Source organism: Ranitomeya variabilis, chromosome 7, assembly GCF_051348905.1.
Source record: "Ranitomeya variabilis isolate aRanVar5 chromosome 7, aRanVar5.hap1, whole genome shotgun sequence".
NCBI classification, from domain to species: Eukaryota; Metazoa; Chordata; class Amphibia; order Anura; family Dendrobatidae; genus Ranitomeya; species Ranitomeya variabilis.
In genome coordinates, this window is record NC_135238.1 from 47,698,208 (window position 1) to 47,716,581 (window position 18,374).

Here is an 18,374-nt window from a genome sequence, read left to right on the forward strand (position 1 = left end):
AATATACAGGACCCCAAAGTCACTTCAAATCTGGATACGTCCCTCAAAAAATATATTTTGTAAGTTTCCTTGAAAAAATTAAAAATTACTGCTACATTTTTAAACCTAAAAGGCTAAGAAAATAAAATAACATTTTACAAATGGTGCCAATGTAAAGCAGACATGAGGGAAATGTTATTTATTAATGTTTTTCTGTGGTATGACAATCTGGATTAACCCCTTCACCCTGAAGCCTGTTTTCACCTAAGTGACAGGGCCAATTTTTACAATTCTGACCACTGTCACTTTATGAGGTCATAACTCTGAAACGCTTTAACGGATCTTGGTGATTCTGACACTGTTTTCTCGTGACATATTGTACTTCATGATAGTGGTAAAACTTCTTCGATATGACTTGCATTTATTTGTGAAAAAAACAAAAATTTGTCAAATTATGAAAATTTTGCAATTTTCAAACTTTTAGTTTTTATGCTTTTAAATTAGAGAGTTATATCACATAATATAGTTAATAAACAACATTTCCCACATGTCTGCTTTACATCAGCACAATTTTGGAAACATAATTTTTTTTTTTTGTTAGGGAGTTATAAGGGTTAAAAGTTGACCAGCGATTTCTCATTTTTGCAACAAAACCATTTTTTTACGGACCACCTCACACTTGAATTGACTTTGAGGGGTCTATATGACAGAAAATGCCCAAAAATGACACCATTCTAAAAACTGCACCCCTCAAGGTACTCAAAACCACATTCAAAAAGTTTATTAACCCTTCAGGTGCTTCACAGGAATTTTTGGAATGTTTAAAAAAAAATTGAACATTTAACTTTTTTTTTCACAAAATGTTTACTTCAGATCCAATTTGTTTTGTTTTACCAAGGGTAACAGGAGAAATTGGACCACAAAAGTTGTTGTACAATTTGTCCTGAGTACGCTGATACTTCATATATGGGGATAAACCACTGTTTGAGCGCATGGCAGAGCTCGGAAGGGAAGGAGCGCCGTTTGACTTTTCAATGCAAAATTGGCTGGAATTGAGATTGGAACCCATGTCGCGTTTGGAGAGCCCCTGACGTGCCTAAACAGTGGAAACACCCCACAAGTGACTCCATTTTGGAAAGCAGACCCCTAAGGAACTTATCTAGATGTGTGGTGAGCACTTTTAACCCCCAATTGTTTCACTAAAGTTTAGAATGTAGCACTGTGAAAATTAAAAAATCATTTTTTCTTTCCACAAAATGATGTTTTAGCCCGCAATTTTTTTTCCCCAAGGGTAACAGGAGAAATTGGACCACAAAAGTTATTGTCCAATTTGTCCTGAGTACGCTGATACCCCATATGTGGGGGGGAACCACTGTTTGGGCGCACGGCAGAGCTCGGAAGGGAAGGAGCGCCGTTTGAAATGCAGACTTAGATGGATTGGTCTGCAGGCGTCATGTTGCATTTGCAGAGCCCCTGATGTACCTAAACAGTAGAAACCCCCCACAAGTGACCCCATATTGGAAACTAGACCCCCCAAGGAACTTATCTAGATGTGTTGTGAGAACTTTGAACCAACAAGTGTTTCACTACAGTTTATCACGCAGAGCCGTGAAAAAAAAAATGGTTTTTTTTCCACGAAAATGATATTTTAGCCCCCACATTTTATTTTCCCAAGGGTAACAGGACAAATTGGACCCCAAAAGTTGTTGTCCAACTTGTCCTGAGAATGCTGATACCCCATATGTTGGGGGGAACCACTGTTTGGGCGCACAGGAGAACTCGGAAGGGAAGGAGCACTGTTTTAGTTTTTCAAAGCAGAATTGGCTGGAATTGATCGGGCGCCATGTTGCGTTTGGAGAGCCCCTGATGTGCCTAAACAGTGGAAACTCCCCAATTCTAACTGCAACCCTAACCCTAGCCCTAACCCTAATGGGAAAATGGAAATAAATACATTTTTTAAAATTGTATTATTTTTCCCTAACTAAGGGATGATGAAGGGGGGTTTGATTTACTTTAATAGCGTTTTTTGGCGGATTTTTATGATTGGCAGCCGTCACACACTAAAAGACGCTTTTTATTGCAAAAAATAGTTTTTGCATCACCACATTCTGAGAGCTGTAATTTATCTATATTTTGGCCCACATAGTCATGTGAGATCTTGTTTTTTGCGGGACGAGTTGACGTTTTTATTGGTACCATTTTCGGGCACATGACATTTTTTTGATCGCTTTTTATTCCGATTTTTGGGAGGCGGAATGAACAAAAACCAGCAATTCCTGAAATTCTTTTAGGGGGGGCGTTTATACCGTTCCACGTGTGGTAAAATTGATAAAGCAGCTTTATTTTTAAGGTCAGTACGATTACAGCTATACCTCATTTATGTAATTTTTTTATGTTTTGGCGCTTTTACACAATAAAAACTGTTTTATATAAAAAAATAATTGTTTTTGCATCGCTTTATTCTGAGAGCTATAACTTTTTTATTTTTCTGCTGATGATGCTGTATGGCGGCTTTTTTGTTGCGGGACAAGATGACGCTTTCAGTGGTACCATGGTTATTTATAACTGTTTTTGATCGCGTGTTATTCCACTTTTTGTTCGTCTGTATGATAATAAAGCGTTGTTTTTTGCCTTGTTTTTTATTTTTATTTTTTGCGGTGTTCACTGAAGGGGTTAACTAGTGAGATAGTTTTATAGAGCGGGTCGTTACGGACGCGGCGATACCAAATATGTGTACTTTTATTGTTTTTTTTTAATTACATAAATAAATGGATTTACTGGGAAATGTTTTTTTGTTCTTTATTTGGGGATTTGTTTTTTTTTTATACATTCTATTTTTTTTTTTTTTTTACTTTCTACCATTGTCCCAGGGTGGGACATCACTGCATTAGATCAGATCGTTGATCTGACAGTGTGCATAGCACTCTGTCCGATCAGCGTTCTGACAGGCAAGTTCAGGAGGCTTTCCGGCACCTGCTCTCAGCAGCTCTCAGCAGCTCTCAGCAGGCGCCGGCTAGCCAGGTCATTTCATGACCCGGAAGGAGTCCCGCGGCCATCTTGGATCCGGGGACTCCTTCCCGATGACCGGAGCAACGCGATCTGCTACAGTGGGAGAGCGCAGGGAGCCCCCGTCCCTGCGCGATCCCCCTCTATGCCGCTGTCACTACTGACAGCGGCATCAGAGGGGTTAAATGCCCGCGATCGGCGCTAGCGCCGATCGTGGGCATTGCTGCGGGGTGTCAGCTGTCATAATACAGCTGACACCCGCACCCGATCACCGCGGCGCTCAGCGCGAGACCGCGGTGATCGGTGCGCCGTACTAGTACTGCGGCTGGCACAAATGCAGTGTCGGCAGCGCAGTACTAGTACGGCGCATGGCGCAAAGGGGTTAAAGGAATAATCATTCAAAGTTTGAAAATGGCTATTTTTTTTATATTTTTGTCAAATTTGTATTACGGTATTTTTTATAAATAAACACAAAACGTATCAATCTAAATGTATCATTATTATAATTTATAATGTGCCACTAAAATACATTCCCAAATTCATGGGATTTGTTGAAGGATTCCAGAGTTATTACCCCATAAAGTGACATTGATCAGAATTCAAAAATTTGGCCCGATCACTAAGAGCTTAATGAAGGAAATGACTTTTTATAGGAGGCGGAGATGTCAGCATCTTTTGGCGACTTAGGTGCCCCATGAGCTTGTAGTAAAAGCCTCCATCTAGAACATTCCATGTGAGTTTTCTTTCTGTCTGACTTTTACATTATTACTTTCACAGCTTTGACATCCAGGCAAATATCTGAAGAATATCAAAGCTGAAGCCATAATGGAGAAAGGAGAAAGTGATGTGTGGTTTGATGAGTGGTGCAAAGAGGACTTTCCTACAGGTAACTGCCCCAGTGAGGAGTCACCACTAAATAGAGAATAGTCACATTCTCCTCATTGACCGGACTGGACAATTGAAGTTTGATGTTATGTGTTTTCTCAGCTTTTTTGGCCATAGATTTCCCTATTCAGCTAAAATACAGATTATATAGGGCTGACAATGTAATGGCGCAATATGTAATAAGACTGGCTGTGTATCTATAATATAGATTTTAAGGTACCGTCACACTCAACGAGAGCGACAACGATCCGTGACGTTGCAGTGACGTTGCAGCGTCCTGGATAGCGATCTCGTTGTGTTTGACACGCAGCAGCGATCTGGATCCGATGTTTACCCTGGTTACCATTGTAAAAGTAAAAAAAAAACCACTACATACTCACCTTCTGATGTCTGTCACGTCCCGCGGCGTCCACTCGCTGCTGCAGGGAGCTTTCCCTGCACTGACTGTGTGAGCGCCGGCCGGCCGTAAAGCAGAGCACAGCGGTGATGTCACTGCTGGCGACGCTGACACAATCAGTGCAGGGAAAGCTCTCTGCAGCAGCGCGTGGACGCCGGGGGACGTGACAGACATCAGAAGGTGAGTATGTAGTTTTTTTTTTTTTACTTTTACTATGGTAACCAGGGGAAATATCAGGTTACTAAGCGCGGCCCTGCACTTAGTAACCTGATGTTTACCCTGGTTAACCGGGTGCTGCAGAGGACTTCGGCATCGTTGAAGACAGTTTCAACGATGCCGAAGTCTTTCCCCTGATCGTTGGTCGCTGGAGAGAGCTGTCTGTGTGACAGCTCCCCAGCGACCACACAACGACTTGCCAACGATCAAGTCGATTTAAAGTCAAGTCAATTCAGATGGAATGAGAGGAATTCTTGGAATGAAAAGGTCCTCTCCTTTGGCACATTCTGTTGCTGAGCTGTGTATCTAATCCTATCCTGTGTGATACCATCTGCTGAGCTGTGTATCTAATTTTGTCCTGTGTGATACTGTCTACTGAGTCGTGTATCTAATCTATCCTGTGTGATACTGGGCTGTGTATCTAATCCTGTCCTGTGTGCTACTGTCTGCTGAGCTGTATATCTAATCCTATTCTGTGTTAGGCCATGTTCACACAATGCGTTTTTTACTGCGGAACCGCCGCGATTCTGCCGCTGCGGGTCCGCAGCTGTTTTCCATGCAGGGTATAGTACAATGTAACCCTATGGAAAACAGGAAACGCTGTGCACATGATGCTGAAATTCACTAAAAAAGCCGCGCTGAATAGCTGCGGTAAAAAAGAAGGACCATGTCACTTCTTTGTGCGGAACTGCAGCGGTTCTGCACCCATAGACCTCCATTGTGAGGTCAAACCCGCAGTAAAACCTGCAGATCAAAAATATATCTGCGGGTTTTATTGCGGTTATGGGTGGAGAAACCGCTGCAGCAGGAAGTGCGGGGAAGCGGGCGGAAGTGCGTGGGCGGAGTGTGTTCCTGTATCCCGAAGAGACATGGAGGCATACCGTCGCATGGGGATCGATGTCGGCCGTTTGATAGATTTGGTATGTGTATGTGTGTGTGTCCCCATGCGACGCTAGTGCCACCATTGTGCTAAGTCGCCGTATGGGACTACATGGGAGAGTTGTCCCTGTGTCCGGCGACTTAGCACAGTTGTAAAGTTACACAAAACACACACAATACACATACATGACACACAGTACATACAACATATAACACAGAGTATATACTCACCAACAGCACACTGGTAGGCGAAGCCCTCGATCCCCTAGAAAAAATCCCAAAATAAAAAATCAAATTCATACTCCCTGTCCGCAGAATCCATAAAACGAGTGTCCCACGCCGATCGGCTGCTCTCCGGCGATACACTGCCAGGAGCGAAGCTCCTAGCAGTGTATCGCGTACTGTTCCGGAGTTCAATGGCTCCGGCGTCTCGGTTAACGGCAGTACAGCTGTGTTGAACTTTCCCACGCAGCACTGCCGTTAAGCGAGAGTGCCGGGGTCAATGACCGCCTGTAAACTCGCTCGCGCATGCGCAGTGACACACCGACAGGAACTATGGCTCCTGTCAGTGTGTTGCTGCAGCCGTGGAGAGCAGACATATCTCTGGATGTGTCTGTTCTCCATGGAAGATCTTCGTGGGACCCTCGATGGATTTCTGCGGACAGGGCCAGGGAGTATGAATTTGTTTTTTTTATTTTGCGTCTTTTTCAGGTCGAGGGTCTTCAGGACGGATTGAGCGTACAATAAAATATGGTCAAAAAGTGGGTGTCTTTATTTCATTAAAATATTTTTTTTATAGTGTTATGTCTTATTGACGCCTCTCCATTATTAACCGGGCTTAATGCCACCTTACAATAGCAAGGTGGCATTAACCCCTCATTACCCCATATCCCACCGCTACAGGGAGTGGGAAGAGAGGGGCTAAGTGCCGGAATTGGCACATCATTTTGATGCGCCTTTTCTGGGGCAGCTGCGGGCTTATATTTGTAGCCGGGGGGGGGGGGGGGGGGGGGCAAATATCCATGGCCCCTTTCCTAGGCTATGAATGTAAGCCCACGCTGTCTGCGTAGCCTTTCTGGCCTAAAAATATAGGGGAACCCCAACACTTTTTTTGGGGGGGGGCTCTCCCTTTATTTCTGAGCCAGAAAGGCTACGCAGACAGCTGTGGGCTTCATATTCATGGCCTGGGAACAGCCATGGGTATTTTAACCCCTTCCCAGGCCACAAATATTGGCCCGCAGCAGTCTGCCTAGCCTTTCTGGCCTAAAAATATAGGGGGACCATATGTCTTTTTTTTTTTTTTTTTTTTTTTTTTTGGGGGGGGGTCCCCCTATATTTTTTTTAATCAATTTAATAGCATTAATAATGGATAGGCGTCTTATTGACGCCTCTCCATTATTAACTGGGATTAATGCCACCTTACAATAGCAAAAATAAGTGCAACTGAAATACGTGGCACTTGAATACGTGATACATGGCACTTGAGTACGTGATACGTGGCACTTAAATACGTGGCACTGAATACGTGATACGTGGCACTTAAATACATTGCACTTAAATACGTTGCACTTAAATACGTGGCACTGAAATACGTGATACGTGGCACTTAAATACGTGGCACTTAAATAGCTGGATAGAGCTGGATCCACGGGCTGTGATCTGGCCTACGCTCAGCACTCTGCGGAGCGCTGTCATTCAAAACACGTCCACTCATTTTGGTGTTTAGTCCCAAAATGGAGGATGGAAGAAGAAAAGGGTTGGACAAGGAAATTACATCATTTCTTTTTTTTCCCCCACTGCAGTTAAAGCTTTATTTGTGTCAAACACAGACAATCTGCAGAGAAAACTGCACTAAAAACCGCACCAAAAACCGCACCTGCGTTTTCTGCCAAGAGCTGCGGTTTTTAGTGCAGAAAAAACAGCAGGGAAATCAGGAACGTGTGAACATGGCCTTACTGTCTGCTGAGCCGTGTATCTAATCCTCTCCTTTGTGATACTGATTGCTGAGCCGTGTATCTAATTATATCCTGTGTGATACTGGGCTCCCCCTGCAGTCTGTGTCAGCACGGTAATAAATTATTTCCAGCTTTACAGAGGGACAATAACACCATAGAAATGATAAGAATAATAGGCCTCTGTTACCACAACTGTCCACAAGGAAAACTGTTGCTCATAGCAACCAATCACAGCTCAGCTTCTTATAAACAGCTCTGGTGAAATGAAAGCTGCTTAGTGATTGGTTGCTATGTGGAGTGGGCGTGGCTGATACACACACACACGTGCTTAGTGATTGGTTGCCCACACACATGCACTCATTAGATAGATGGATATAGATTTCCACAGCACACACCAGAGGATGCAATATGGAAACCAATTTTGCTTTATTATTCTAAAACAGTCCAGACCACAGACATAGACATGTAATTAGAGATGTTAGTACAGACATTACTTGTACCTGAGCCTTCTGACCGCACTGTCTCTGAAATCCACCATAGCCATGACGGTCCGGCCAATCATTCATCTATTATCTATGGGGAGAGAGAACAAAGCTGCTCCCATATCATGAATCAGTGCTTGTTACAGGTCATTACCTGCCTGTGTAAATGAACCTCTAAAGATAACCTGTCAGCTACAAAAATGCGATTTACCTGCAGGTATATTGGTAATCTGTAAGTACCGTATATACTCGAGTATAAGCCGACCCCCCTAATTTTGCAGCAAAAAACTGGGAAAACTTAATGACTCGAGTATAAGCCTAGGGTGGAAAAATGCAGCAGCTACCGGTAAATGTCAAAAGTAAAAATAGATACCAATAAAAGTAAAATTAATTGAGACATCAGTAGGTTAAGTGTTTTTGAATATCCATATTGAATCAGGAGCCCCATATAATGCTCCATACAGTTCAGTATGGCCCCGTAAGATGCTCCATATAATGCTCCATGCAGCTCTTTGTGACCCAATAGATGCCCCATATAATGCTCCATTCAGTTCTTTATGGCCCATTGATGCACCATATAATGCTCCATGCAGTTATGGCCCCATAGATGCCCCATATAATGCTCCATTCAGTACTTTATGGCCCCGTAGATGCCCCATATAATGCTCCTTTCAGTTCTTTATGGCCCATAGATGCACCATATAATGCTCCATGCAGTTATGGCCCCATAGATGCTCCATATAATGCTCCATGCAGTTCTTTATGGCCCCATAGATGCCCCATATAATGCTCCATGCAGTTATGGCCCCATATAATGCTCCATGCAGTTATGGCCCCATATAATGCTCCATGCAGTTATGGCCCCATAGATGCCCCATATAGCATTGTGCCACATGTAATGCTGCTGCTGCACTAAAAAAAATAAATAAATACATACTCGCCTCTCGCCGCTGCTCCTCAGCGTCCCGTCTCTCCACACTGACTGTTCAAGCAGAGGGCGGCGCGCACAGCGCACACTAATACGTCATCGCGTCCTCTGACCTGAACAGTCACTGCAGAGGACGCGGAAGACGGGGCGGCGGTGGAACGCGGAAAGGTGAATATGAAATACTCACCTGCTTCTGGCGCGGTCCCTGCATGTCCCACGTCTCCGGGAGCCGGCAGCTTCTTCCTGTAGTGAGCGGTGATGTGGCACCGCTCATTACAGTAATTAATATGCGGCTCCACCCCTATGGGAGTAGAGTCCATATTCATAACTTTAATGAGCGGTACCAGTGACCGCTGAACAGGGGAAGAAGCTGCCGTGCCCGAAGACCGTGGGACATGCAGGGACCGCGCCGGGAGCAGGTGAGTATTTGACAGGCATCGCTCCCCCTCACCCGTCGACCATGACTCAAGTATAAGCCGAGAGGGGCACTTTCAGCCCAATTTTTTTTAGCTGAAAATCTCGGCTTATACTCTACTATATATATATGGTAAATAGTATTTAAAGCATGTTAGGCTGTTTTATTGGGAGAGCGGCTACCAGGAGAAATTAAAATGTTTCTTGCAGCTTCTCGCTTAACCCCTTGCTGACATTGAGTGTAATGGTACTCCGATGTCAGTATCCCTCCCTTTGATGTTGGCTCCGATGCTGAGCTCACATCTTTCCCGGGACATGTCAGCTGTTTTGAACAGCTGACATGTGCCCGCAATATCCGCGGGTGGAATCGCGATTCATCTGCTTCTATTAACTAGTTAAATGCCGCTTCCTGCACTCGTGCCAGAAATACGCACACCGGTGACCCCGTCACGTGATCGGGGGTTACCGATTCGTCAGCATGACAACCAGAGGTCTCCTGGAGACCTCTTTGGTTGTCAGTGCCGGATTGCTGTGAGCGCCACTCAGTGGTCGACGCTCAAAACAACAAGTCAGTAATTCAGCTACATAAAAGCGAACTGATCATCGCCTCTATGTAGCTGACTCGATCGGTTTGTGGCAGCTTCTAGCCTCCCATGGAGACTATTGAAGCATGCCAAAAGTAAAAAGAAAAATGTTTTTAAAAATATAAAAAAAAATTAAAAAAAAAAAAGTTGAAATTGCCCCCCTTTTGCCCCATTCAATATAATACAAAAAAAAAAATCAAACATACACATATTTGGTATCACCGAATTCAGAATCTCCCGATCTATCAAAAAAAAAAAAGAATTAACCTGATCGCTAAACGGCGTAGCGAGGAAAAAAAATCTAAATGTCAGAATTACATTATTTTTGATCGCCACGACATTGCATTCGAATGCAATAACGGGCGATCAAAAGAATTTATCTGCACCAAAATGGTATAATTAAAAATGTCAGCTCGGCACGCAAAAAATAAGCCCTCACCCGACCCGAGGTCACGAAAAATGGAGACGCTACGGGTATAGGAAAATGGCGCATTTTTTTTCAACAAAGTTTGGATTTTTTTTTTTCACCGCTTTAAATACTAAAGAACCTAGACATGTTTGGTGTCTGTGAACTCGTAATGACCTGGAGAATCATAATGGCAGGTCAGTTTTACCAGTTAGTGAACCTAGTAAAAAAGCCAAACATAAAACAAGTGTGGGATTGCACTTTTTTTGCAATTTCACCGTACTTGGAAATTGTTAACTATTTTCTAGTACACGACATGGTAAAACCAATGGTGTAATTCAAAAGTAAAACTCGTTCTCCAAAAACCAAGCACTCATACGGCCATATTGGCGGAAAAATAAAAAAAAATTATGGCTCTGGGAAGGAGAGCGAAAAATGAAAACGCAAAACTGAAAAAAAGCTCTGGGGGTTAAGGGGTTAAAGTCATTGAGGTGGTGCATGGAGCTATAACAGAGAGGTGACTGCTACATCCCACTACTTCTGAAGAATAAAATCGAGTGGCTGCAAGGCGAATATAATTTCATCAATAAGCAGTGATTGATGGTATAGGAAGGTGATTGGGCTTATTAGCTTTCATTTTGATGAAGGAATGATGATTTGTTTCCTTATCTCATGGCTTTTTTATGATTGCAGAATATCCTCAGTTTATACAAAGGGGATGATGTGCTGTCAACAACGATCATTTTTATTCTAAGATATAAAATATGCGACCAATGACAAATGTTTTATTATTTGATGTTTGCATTGGCCAATGATTGCGAATGAACATTAGCACAATTGATTCTTTGTCAAATCATCACATCATGTAAATTACACCTTTAGTCAGTTAATAATAGAACTTAGCTACACACTTTGCAATTTCTATTTTTTTTTACTTAATGTTTTCTTATATTTAGATAAATATACGTATTAAGGTTTTTTGACTCAAAAATCACATCAGTTATATTCTTTACAGATGGTTGTACCAGCAGCTCCAAAATCCAAAAAAGCATTGCACAAGACCCATATGAAGAAGATGCCAACATCTCAAACATGGATCCTTTTAAAGTACACTGTCCTAATTCATCACAGACTGTTAAACAAAATAAAAGTCACAGAAGAAGTGTGGGAAATAAAAAAGCTCCCACAAGGAAGAAGCCATTTTCATGTTCAGAATGTGGAAAATGTTTCACAGTAAAATCACGTCTTGTTACACATGAGAGAATTCACACAGGAGAAAAGACATTTTCATGTACAGAATGTGGAAAATGGTTTGCCACAAAATCACATCTTGTTACACATGAGAGAATTCACACAGGAGAGAAGCCATTTTCATGTACAGAATGTGGGAAATGTTTTACTAAAAAAGATCATCTTGTCAGACATGAGAAAATTCACACAGGCGAGAAGCCATTTACATGTTCAGAATGTGGAAAATGTTTTACTAAAAAATATCAACTTGTCTCACATGAGAGAATTCACACAGGAGTGAAGCCATTTTCATGTTTAGAATGTAAAAAATGTTTTACAGAGAAATCAACTCTTCTTAAACATATGAGAATTCACACAGGAGAGAAGCCATTTTCATGTTCAGAATGTGGAAAATGTTTTACTAAAAAAGATCATCTTGTCACACATGAGAGAATTCACACGGGAGAGAAGCCATTTTCATGTTTGGAATGTGGAAAATGTTTTACAGACAAATCAACTTTTGTTAGACATGAGATAACGCACACAGGAGAGAAACCATTTTCCTGTTCAGATTGTGGGAAATGTTTTACACGGAAATCAATTCTTGTTGCACATGAGAGAATGCACACAGGAGAGAAGCTATTTTCATGTTCGGAATGTGGGCAATGTTTTACTCGTAAATCACATCTTTTTACACATGAGAGAATTCACAAAGCAGAGAAACCATTTTCATGTTCAGATTGTGGGAAATGTTTTACACGGAAATCAACTCTTGTTACACATGAGAGAATTCACACAGGCGAGAAGCCATTTTCATGCTCAGAATGTGGAAAATGTTTTACACAGAAATCAACTCTTGTTACACATGAGAGAATGCACACAGGAGAGAAACTATTTGCATGTTCATATTGTTGGAAATGTTTTACTCAGAAATCAACTCTTGTTACACATGAGTGTTCACACAGGAGAGTAGCCATTTTCATGTCCTGAAATGTGTGATATTTTTTAATCTAAATCTCAACTTCTTAGACATCAGAGAACTCGCATTGGGAAGAATGCATTGTAATTCTTTAGTGACCAAACCTAATTTTTGAAATTTGACATGTCACTTTTTGTAGTAATAATGATGGATTGTCTCGGGGCTGTGGCTATGTAAACACTGAGAAGTTGCATCTGAGAGGAGCTCCAGCCATCCGTACATTATCCTGCATCATACCTGACATCTGAGGCTCTGGTAAGCCTGTAAACTTCATCCTGGGGTGAATTTAGCCTGGCTCCAGAGGGGCTGTTTAGGTTCAGCCTCAGTTGGGCAGGGAGCTTCAAATCAACCACACAGAATACAGCTCTGGAGGTGTCAACGACCATCTTGGGTCCACGCTCTAAGGTACAGAGAGAGAGAGGAGTGAAAGTGCTCACAGCCTACTGTGGGATATGAATTTTTTCAGATACAGCCTGGGAGCTGTGGTGCAGAGCCCTGAATAAGGGACCCACAGCCAGCGTTTCTCTGCTGGACACAGGAGCTACGGCTAGGTTCACACTGTGTTGTGTGAACCCGTTTAACGGACTACGTTATAACGCGGTGTAACGTAGTCCGTTAACGCAGCCATTACTTTCAATGGCGAACGCATCGCTAGCGCACGCCCACAATGGGCGTGCGCTAGCGATGTGCCGTCATTTGAGTGACGGACCTGAGAAGCGGGCTGCAGCGTTTCCGGGTCCGTCACTGCTAGCGCAGATGGAGCTAGCTGGAGCTCCATCTGCGCTAGCGCTAAGCAAGCGCAGGCACTTGCGTTAGTGCAGTACATTCAACATATCTGTTAAACGGACTGCACTAACGCAGTGTGAACCTAGCCTAAGGAGGGATCTTGATTCAGTGAGGAGATTCTCTCAACCTCCTCCCAGAGATTAGTTCACTGGCAGTGGAAAACTTTGATTGTGACACTCAGCAGGCACCCAGGTAAGCTGTATTAAGGGTATGTGCACACGTCAGGATTTCTTGCAGAAATTTCCTGAAGAAAACCGGAAATTTTCTGCAAGAAATCCGCATTTTTTTTTTTTTTGCATTTTTTTTTTTGCATTTTTTTTTTCGCATTTTGCAAGCGTAATTAGCTTGCAGAATGATAAAGTTTTCCAAGCGATCTGTAGCATCGCTTGGAAAACTGACTGACAGGTTGGTCACACTTGTCAAACATAGTGTTTGACAAGTGTGACCAACTTTTTACTATAGATGCTGCTTATGCAGCATCTATAGTAAAAGATAGAATGTTTAAAAATAATAAAAAAAATGGTTATACTCACCCTCTGCAGACAGCCGATATCCTCAGCGGCGTCCGTTCCTATAGATGGGGTGGTTCAGGACCTTCGATGGTGTCGCGGTCACGTGACCGGTCGCATGACCGGTCTCTCGACCAATCACAAGACAGCGACGTCATCGCAGGTCCTTCACCACACCATCTATTAGGAACTGAAGCGGCAGCGGTGAGAGGCGGGAACACTCCGGGGGCCAACGAAGGTGAGTATATGACTATTTTTTATTTTAATTCTTTTTTTTTTTACCAATTATATGGTGCCCAGTCTGTGGAGGAGAGTCTACTCTCCTCCACCCTGGGTACCAACCGCACATAATCTGCTTACTTCCCGCATGGTGTGCACAGCCCCGTGCGGGAAGTAAGCAGATCAATGCACTCCTAGGTGTGCGGAATCCCCGCAATTCCGCATTTTTAATGAACATGTTGCTTTTTTTTCCGCGAAGTGATTTTTTTCGCGGAAAAAAATGCAACATTTGCACAAAAACTGCGGAATACACTGTAAATAATAGGAGGCATATGTAAGCGTTTTTATCACGTTTTTATAGCGGAAAAAAAAACGTGAAAAATACTGAATGTGTGCACATGGTTTAAGCCTTGTGATAAGGAACTGATAGCAAGCCTTATAACTCTATCAAACAATAGACATAGGCTGAGTGTCACAGGTCCCACAGTTCATAAAAAAACACAGGCATTGCAAATAAATTGACCAGGCTGTTAACAAGGAATATAGAATGCCCCAACCAGTGAGCAAAGTCCTATATTGCCTAAGGCCACCATTTTTTTTTTTTAGGGACCACATCTCATTTGAAGTCATTTTGAGGGGTCTATATGATAGAAAATAACCAAGTGTGACACCATTATAAAAACTGCACCCCTCAAGGTGCTCAAAACCACATTCAAGAAGTTTATTAATCCTTCAGGTGTTTCATAGGAATTTTTGGAATGTTTAAATAAAAATGAACATTTAACTTTATCACACAAAATTTATTTCAGCTCCAATTTGTTTTATTTTACCAAGGGTAACAGGAGAAAATGGACCCCAAAAGTTGTTGTACAATTTGTCCTGAGTACGCTGATACCCCATATGTGGGGGTAAACCACTGTTTGGGCGCATGGCAGAGCTCAGAAGGGAAGGAGCGCCATTTGACTTTTCAATGCAAAATTGACTGGAATTGAGATGGGACGCCATGTTGCGTTTGGAGAGCCCCTGATGTGCCTAAACATTGAAACCCCCCACAAGTGACACCATTTTGGAAAGTATACCCCTTAAGGAAGTTATCTAGATGTGTGGTGAGCACTTTGACCCACCAAGTGCTTCACAGACGTTTATAATGCAGAGCCGTAAAAATAAAAAATCTTATTTTTTCACAAAAATGATCTTTTCGCCCCCAATTTTTTATTTTCCCAAAGGTAAGAGAAGAAATTGGACCCTAAAAATTGTGCAATTTGTCCTGAGTACGCTGATATCCCATATGTGGGGGTAAACCATTGTTTGGGCATATGGCAGAGCTCGGAAGGGAAGGAGCGCCATTTGACTTTTCAATGCAAAATTGGAATTGAGATGGGACGCCATGTTGCGTTTGGAGAGCCCCTGATGTGCCTAAACATTGAAACCCCCCACAAGTGACACCATTTTGGAAAGTAGACCCCTTAAGGAACTTATCTAGATGTTTTTTGAGAGCTTTGAACCCCCAAGTGTTTCACTACAGTTTATAACGCAGAGCCGTGAAAATAAAAATTCTTTTTTTTTTTTCACAAAATTATTTTTTAGCCCCCAGTTTAGTATTTTCACAGGGGTAACAGGATAAATTGGACCCAAAAAGTTGTTGTCCAATTTGTCCTGAGTACGCTGATACCCAATATGTGGGGGGGAACCACTGTTTGGGCGCATGGCAGAGCTCGGAAGGGAAGGAGCGCCATTTGGAATGCAGACTTAGATGGATTGGTCTGCAGGCGTCACGTTGCATTTTCAGAGCCCCTGATGTACCCAAACAGTAGAAACCCCCCACAAGTGACCCCATATTGGAAACTAGACCTCCCAAGGAACGTATCTATATGTGTTGTGAGACCTTTGAACCCCCAACTGTTTCACTACAGTTTACAACGCAGAGCCGTGAAAATAAAAAATCTTTTTCCCTCAAAAATGATTTTTAGCCCCCCAAATTTTTATTTTACCAAGGATGACAAGAGAACTTGGACCTCAAAAGTTGTTGTCCAATTTGTCCCGAGTATGCTGATACCCCATATGTTGGGGTAAACCCCTGTTTGTGCGCATGGGAGAGCTCGGAAGGGAAGGAGCACTGTTTTACTTTTTCAACGCAGAATTGGCTGGAATTGAGATCGGACGCCATGTCGCGTTTGGAGAGCCCCTGATGTGCCTAAACAGTGGAAACTCCCCAATTCTACCTGAAACCCTAATCCAAACACACCCCTAACCCTAATCCCAACGGTAACCCTAACCACACCCCTAACCCTGACACACCCCTAATTCTAATCCCAACTGTAAATGTAATCCAAACCCTAACTTTAGCCCCAACCCTAACTTTAGCCGCAACCCTAACTTTAGCCCTAACCCTAACTTTAGCTCCAGCCCTAACCCTAATGAAAATAAATACATTTTTTTAATTTTATTTTTCCCTAACTAAGGGGGTGATGAAGGGGGGTTTGATTTACTTTTATAGCGTTTTTTATATCGAATTTTTATGATTGGCAGCTGTCACACACTAAAAGACGCTTTTTATAGCAAAAAAGTTTTTGCGTTTTCACATTTTGAGACCTATAATTTTTCCATATTTTGGTCCACAGAGTCATGTGAGGTCTTGTTTTTTGCGGGACGAGTTGACGTTTTTATTGGTAACATTTTCGGACACGTGACAGTTTTTGATCACTTTTTATTCCTATTTTTGTGAGGCAGAATGACCAAAAACCGGCTATTCATGAATTTCTTTTGGGGGAGGCGTTTATACCGTTCCACGTTTGGTAAAATTGATAAAGCAGTTTTATTCTTCGGGTCAGTACGATTACAGCGATACCTCATTTATATCATTTTTTTATGTTTTGTCGCTTTTATACAATAAAAGCTATTTTATAGAAAAAATAATTATTTTGGCATCGCTTTATTCTGAGGACTATAACTTTTTTATTTTTTTGCTTATGATGCTGTATGGTAGCTTCTTTTTTGCAGGACAAGATGACATTTTCATCGGTACCATGGTTATTTATATCCGTCTTTTTGATCACGTGTTATTCCACTTTTTGTTTGGCGGTATGATAATAAAGCGTTTTTTGGCTTTTTTTTTTTTCTTACGGTGTTCACTGAAGGGGTTAACTAGTGGGACAGTTTTATAGGTTGGGTCGCGATACTAAATATGTGTACTTTTATTGATTTTTTTTTAGATAAAGAAATGTATTTATGGGAATAATATATTTTTTTTTACACATGTGGAAATTTTTTTTTTTACTTTGTCCCGGGGGGGACATCACAGATCGCCGATTTGACAGTTTGACAGATCGGCGATCTGTCACATACAGCAGTGCAGGCTTTCCAGCGCCTGCTGTGGACCCGGAACTACTCCCTGCAGGACCCGGATGCAGCCCCGCGGCAATTTTGGATCCGGGGACTGCAGGGAGGAGACGCTCGGTACAAGGTGAGTACATCATGTTTGATCTCAGTGTGCCGGGGGTTAATGTGCCGGGGGCGGTCCGTGACTGCTCCTGGCACATAGTGCCGGATGTCAGCTGCGATAGTCAGCTGACACCCGTGAGCGCGGCCGATCGTATATGACGTACTCTCCCGTCACTGGGAATTAAGTCCCAGGTCACCTTGACGGGATAGTACGTCATATGGGATTAAGGGGTTAACTGAACTCACTTTATTAAAAGACTGCTCACACCGCCTACAAAATGAGTCCTGGGAAGAGTTCTAATCTGGCAGAAAAGCTTAAGAAATATGCCAGGACTGAACAAGCTGACTTTCCCGTGCCTCAAGGGAACAACACCTCAACAGCTAACAATACAGACCAGAGCAGATCTCAAATAAGCGAGAATGAGGGGAATGAAAATCAAGAGGATATGACTCTGAAGCAAGTAACTGAACAGCTTCTACACGCTATCTCTAGCTGTAAAACATCCCTATCAGGGAAGATTGAGGAGGTACATTCTGAAGTGGGGTTTCTCCGGCAAGATATGCAGGCTCTGAGAGGCTGTATAACAGAGGCCGAAAATAGGTTGTGGAGCTTGGAGGACAGGGTGGATGGTCACTAAACGAACAAAAGTGTCGGGATTAGTGATGCGTGAATATACTCGTTGCTCAGCCGCACCTCATTTTCAGTTATCGCCCCTCCACGCACCCTAGATATTCTTAGATACCAGAGCTCTAATGATGGGACAACCCAATATCACATACAGAAAAACATTCAGCGAGGTTGGACAGGACTCCCCTATTTTTGTGAGATTTCTGAGAAGTTGCCAAAATTGACAATTTTGCTTTACAAGAAAAGATGATTCACGAAAAAAAAAGTGTACAGCTCATGAAACATTGTGATTAGTGATGAGCGAGGATACTCGTTGCTCGGGTGGTCTCAGAATATTTGTTAGTGGTCGGATATTTAGTTTTCATCGCCGCAGCTGAATGATTTACATCTGTTAGCCAGCTTGATTACATGTGGGGATTTCCTAGCAACCAGGCAACCCCCACATGTACTC

The 18,374-nt window shown here is 42.6% G+C and overlaps 1 protein-coding gene and 1 long non-coding RNA gene across 3 annotated transcripts in view; one reads left to right on the top strand and one right to left on the bottom strand.

The window, feature by feature from the left end:
• The window catches only part of LOC143785878 (uncharacterized), a 36,033-nt gene extending 17,810 nt beyond the window's left edge, over positions 1-18,223 (top strand). Inside the window, exons 2-3 of one of the 2 annotated variants that reach the window (XM_077275017.1) lie at positions 3,763-3,871; positions 11,147-18,223. In XM_077275017.1, the coding sequence (XP_077131132.1) occupies positions 3,811-3,871; positions 11,147-12,351 (1,266 nt within the window). In that variant the 5' untranslated portion in view covers positions 3,763-3,810 and the 3' untranslated portion in view covers positions 12,352-18,223. The remainder of the gene's footprint in view (positions 1-3,762; positions 3,872-11,146) is intronic. The other variant, XM_077275018.1, reaches the window with a different exon arrangement.
• LOC143785880 (uncharacterized) overlaps positions 12,605-18,374 on the bottom strand; it is a 34,531-nt gene continuing 28,761 nt past the window's right edge. Inside the window, exon 3 of the long non-coding RNA XR_013218133.1 lies at positions 12,605-12,740. This is a non-coding gene — a long non-coding RNA (uncharacterized LOC143785880). The remainder of the gene's footprint in view (positions 12,741-18,374) is intronic.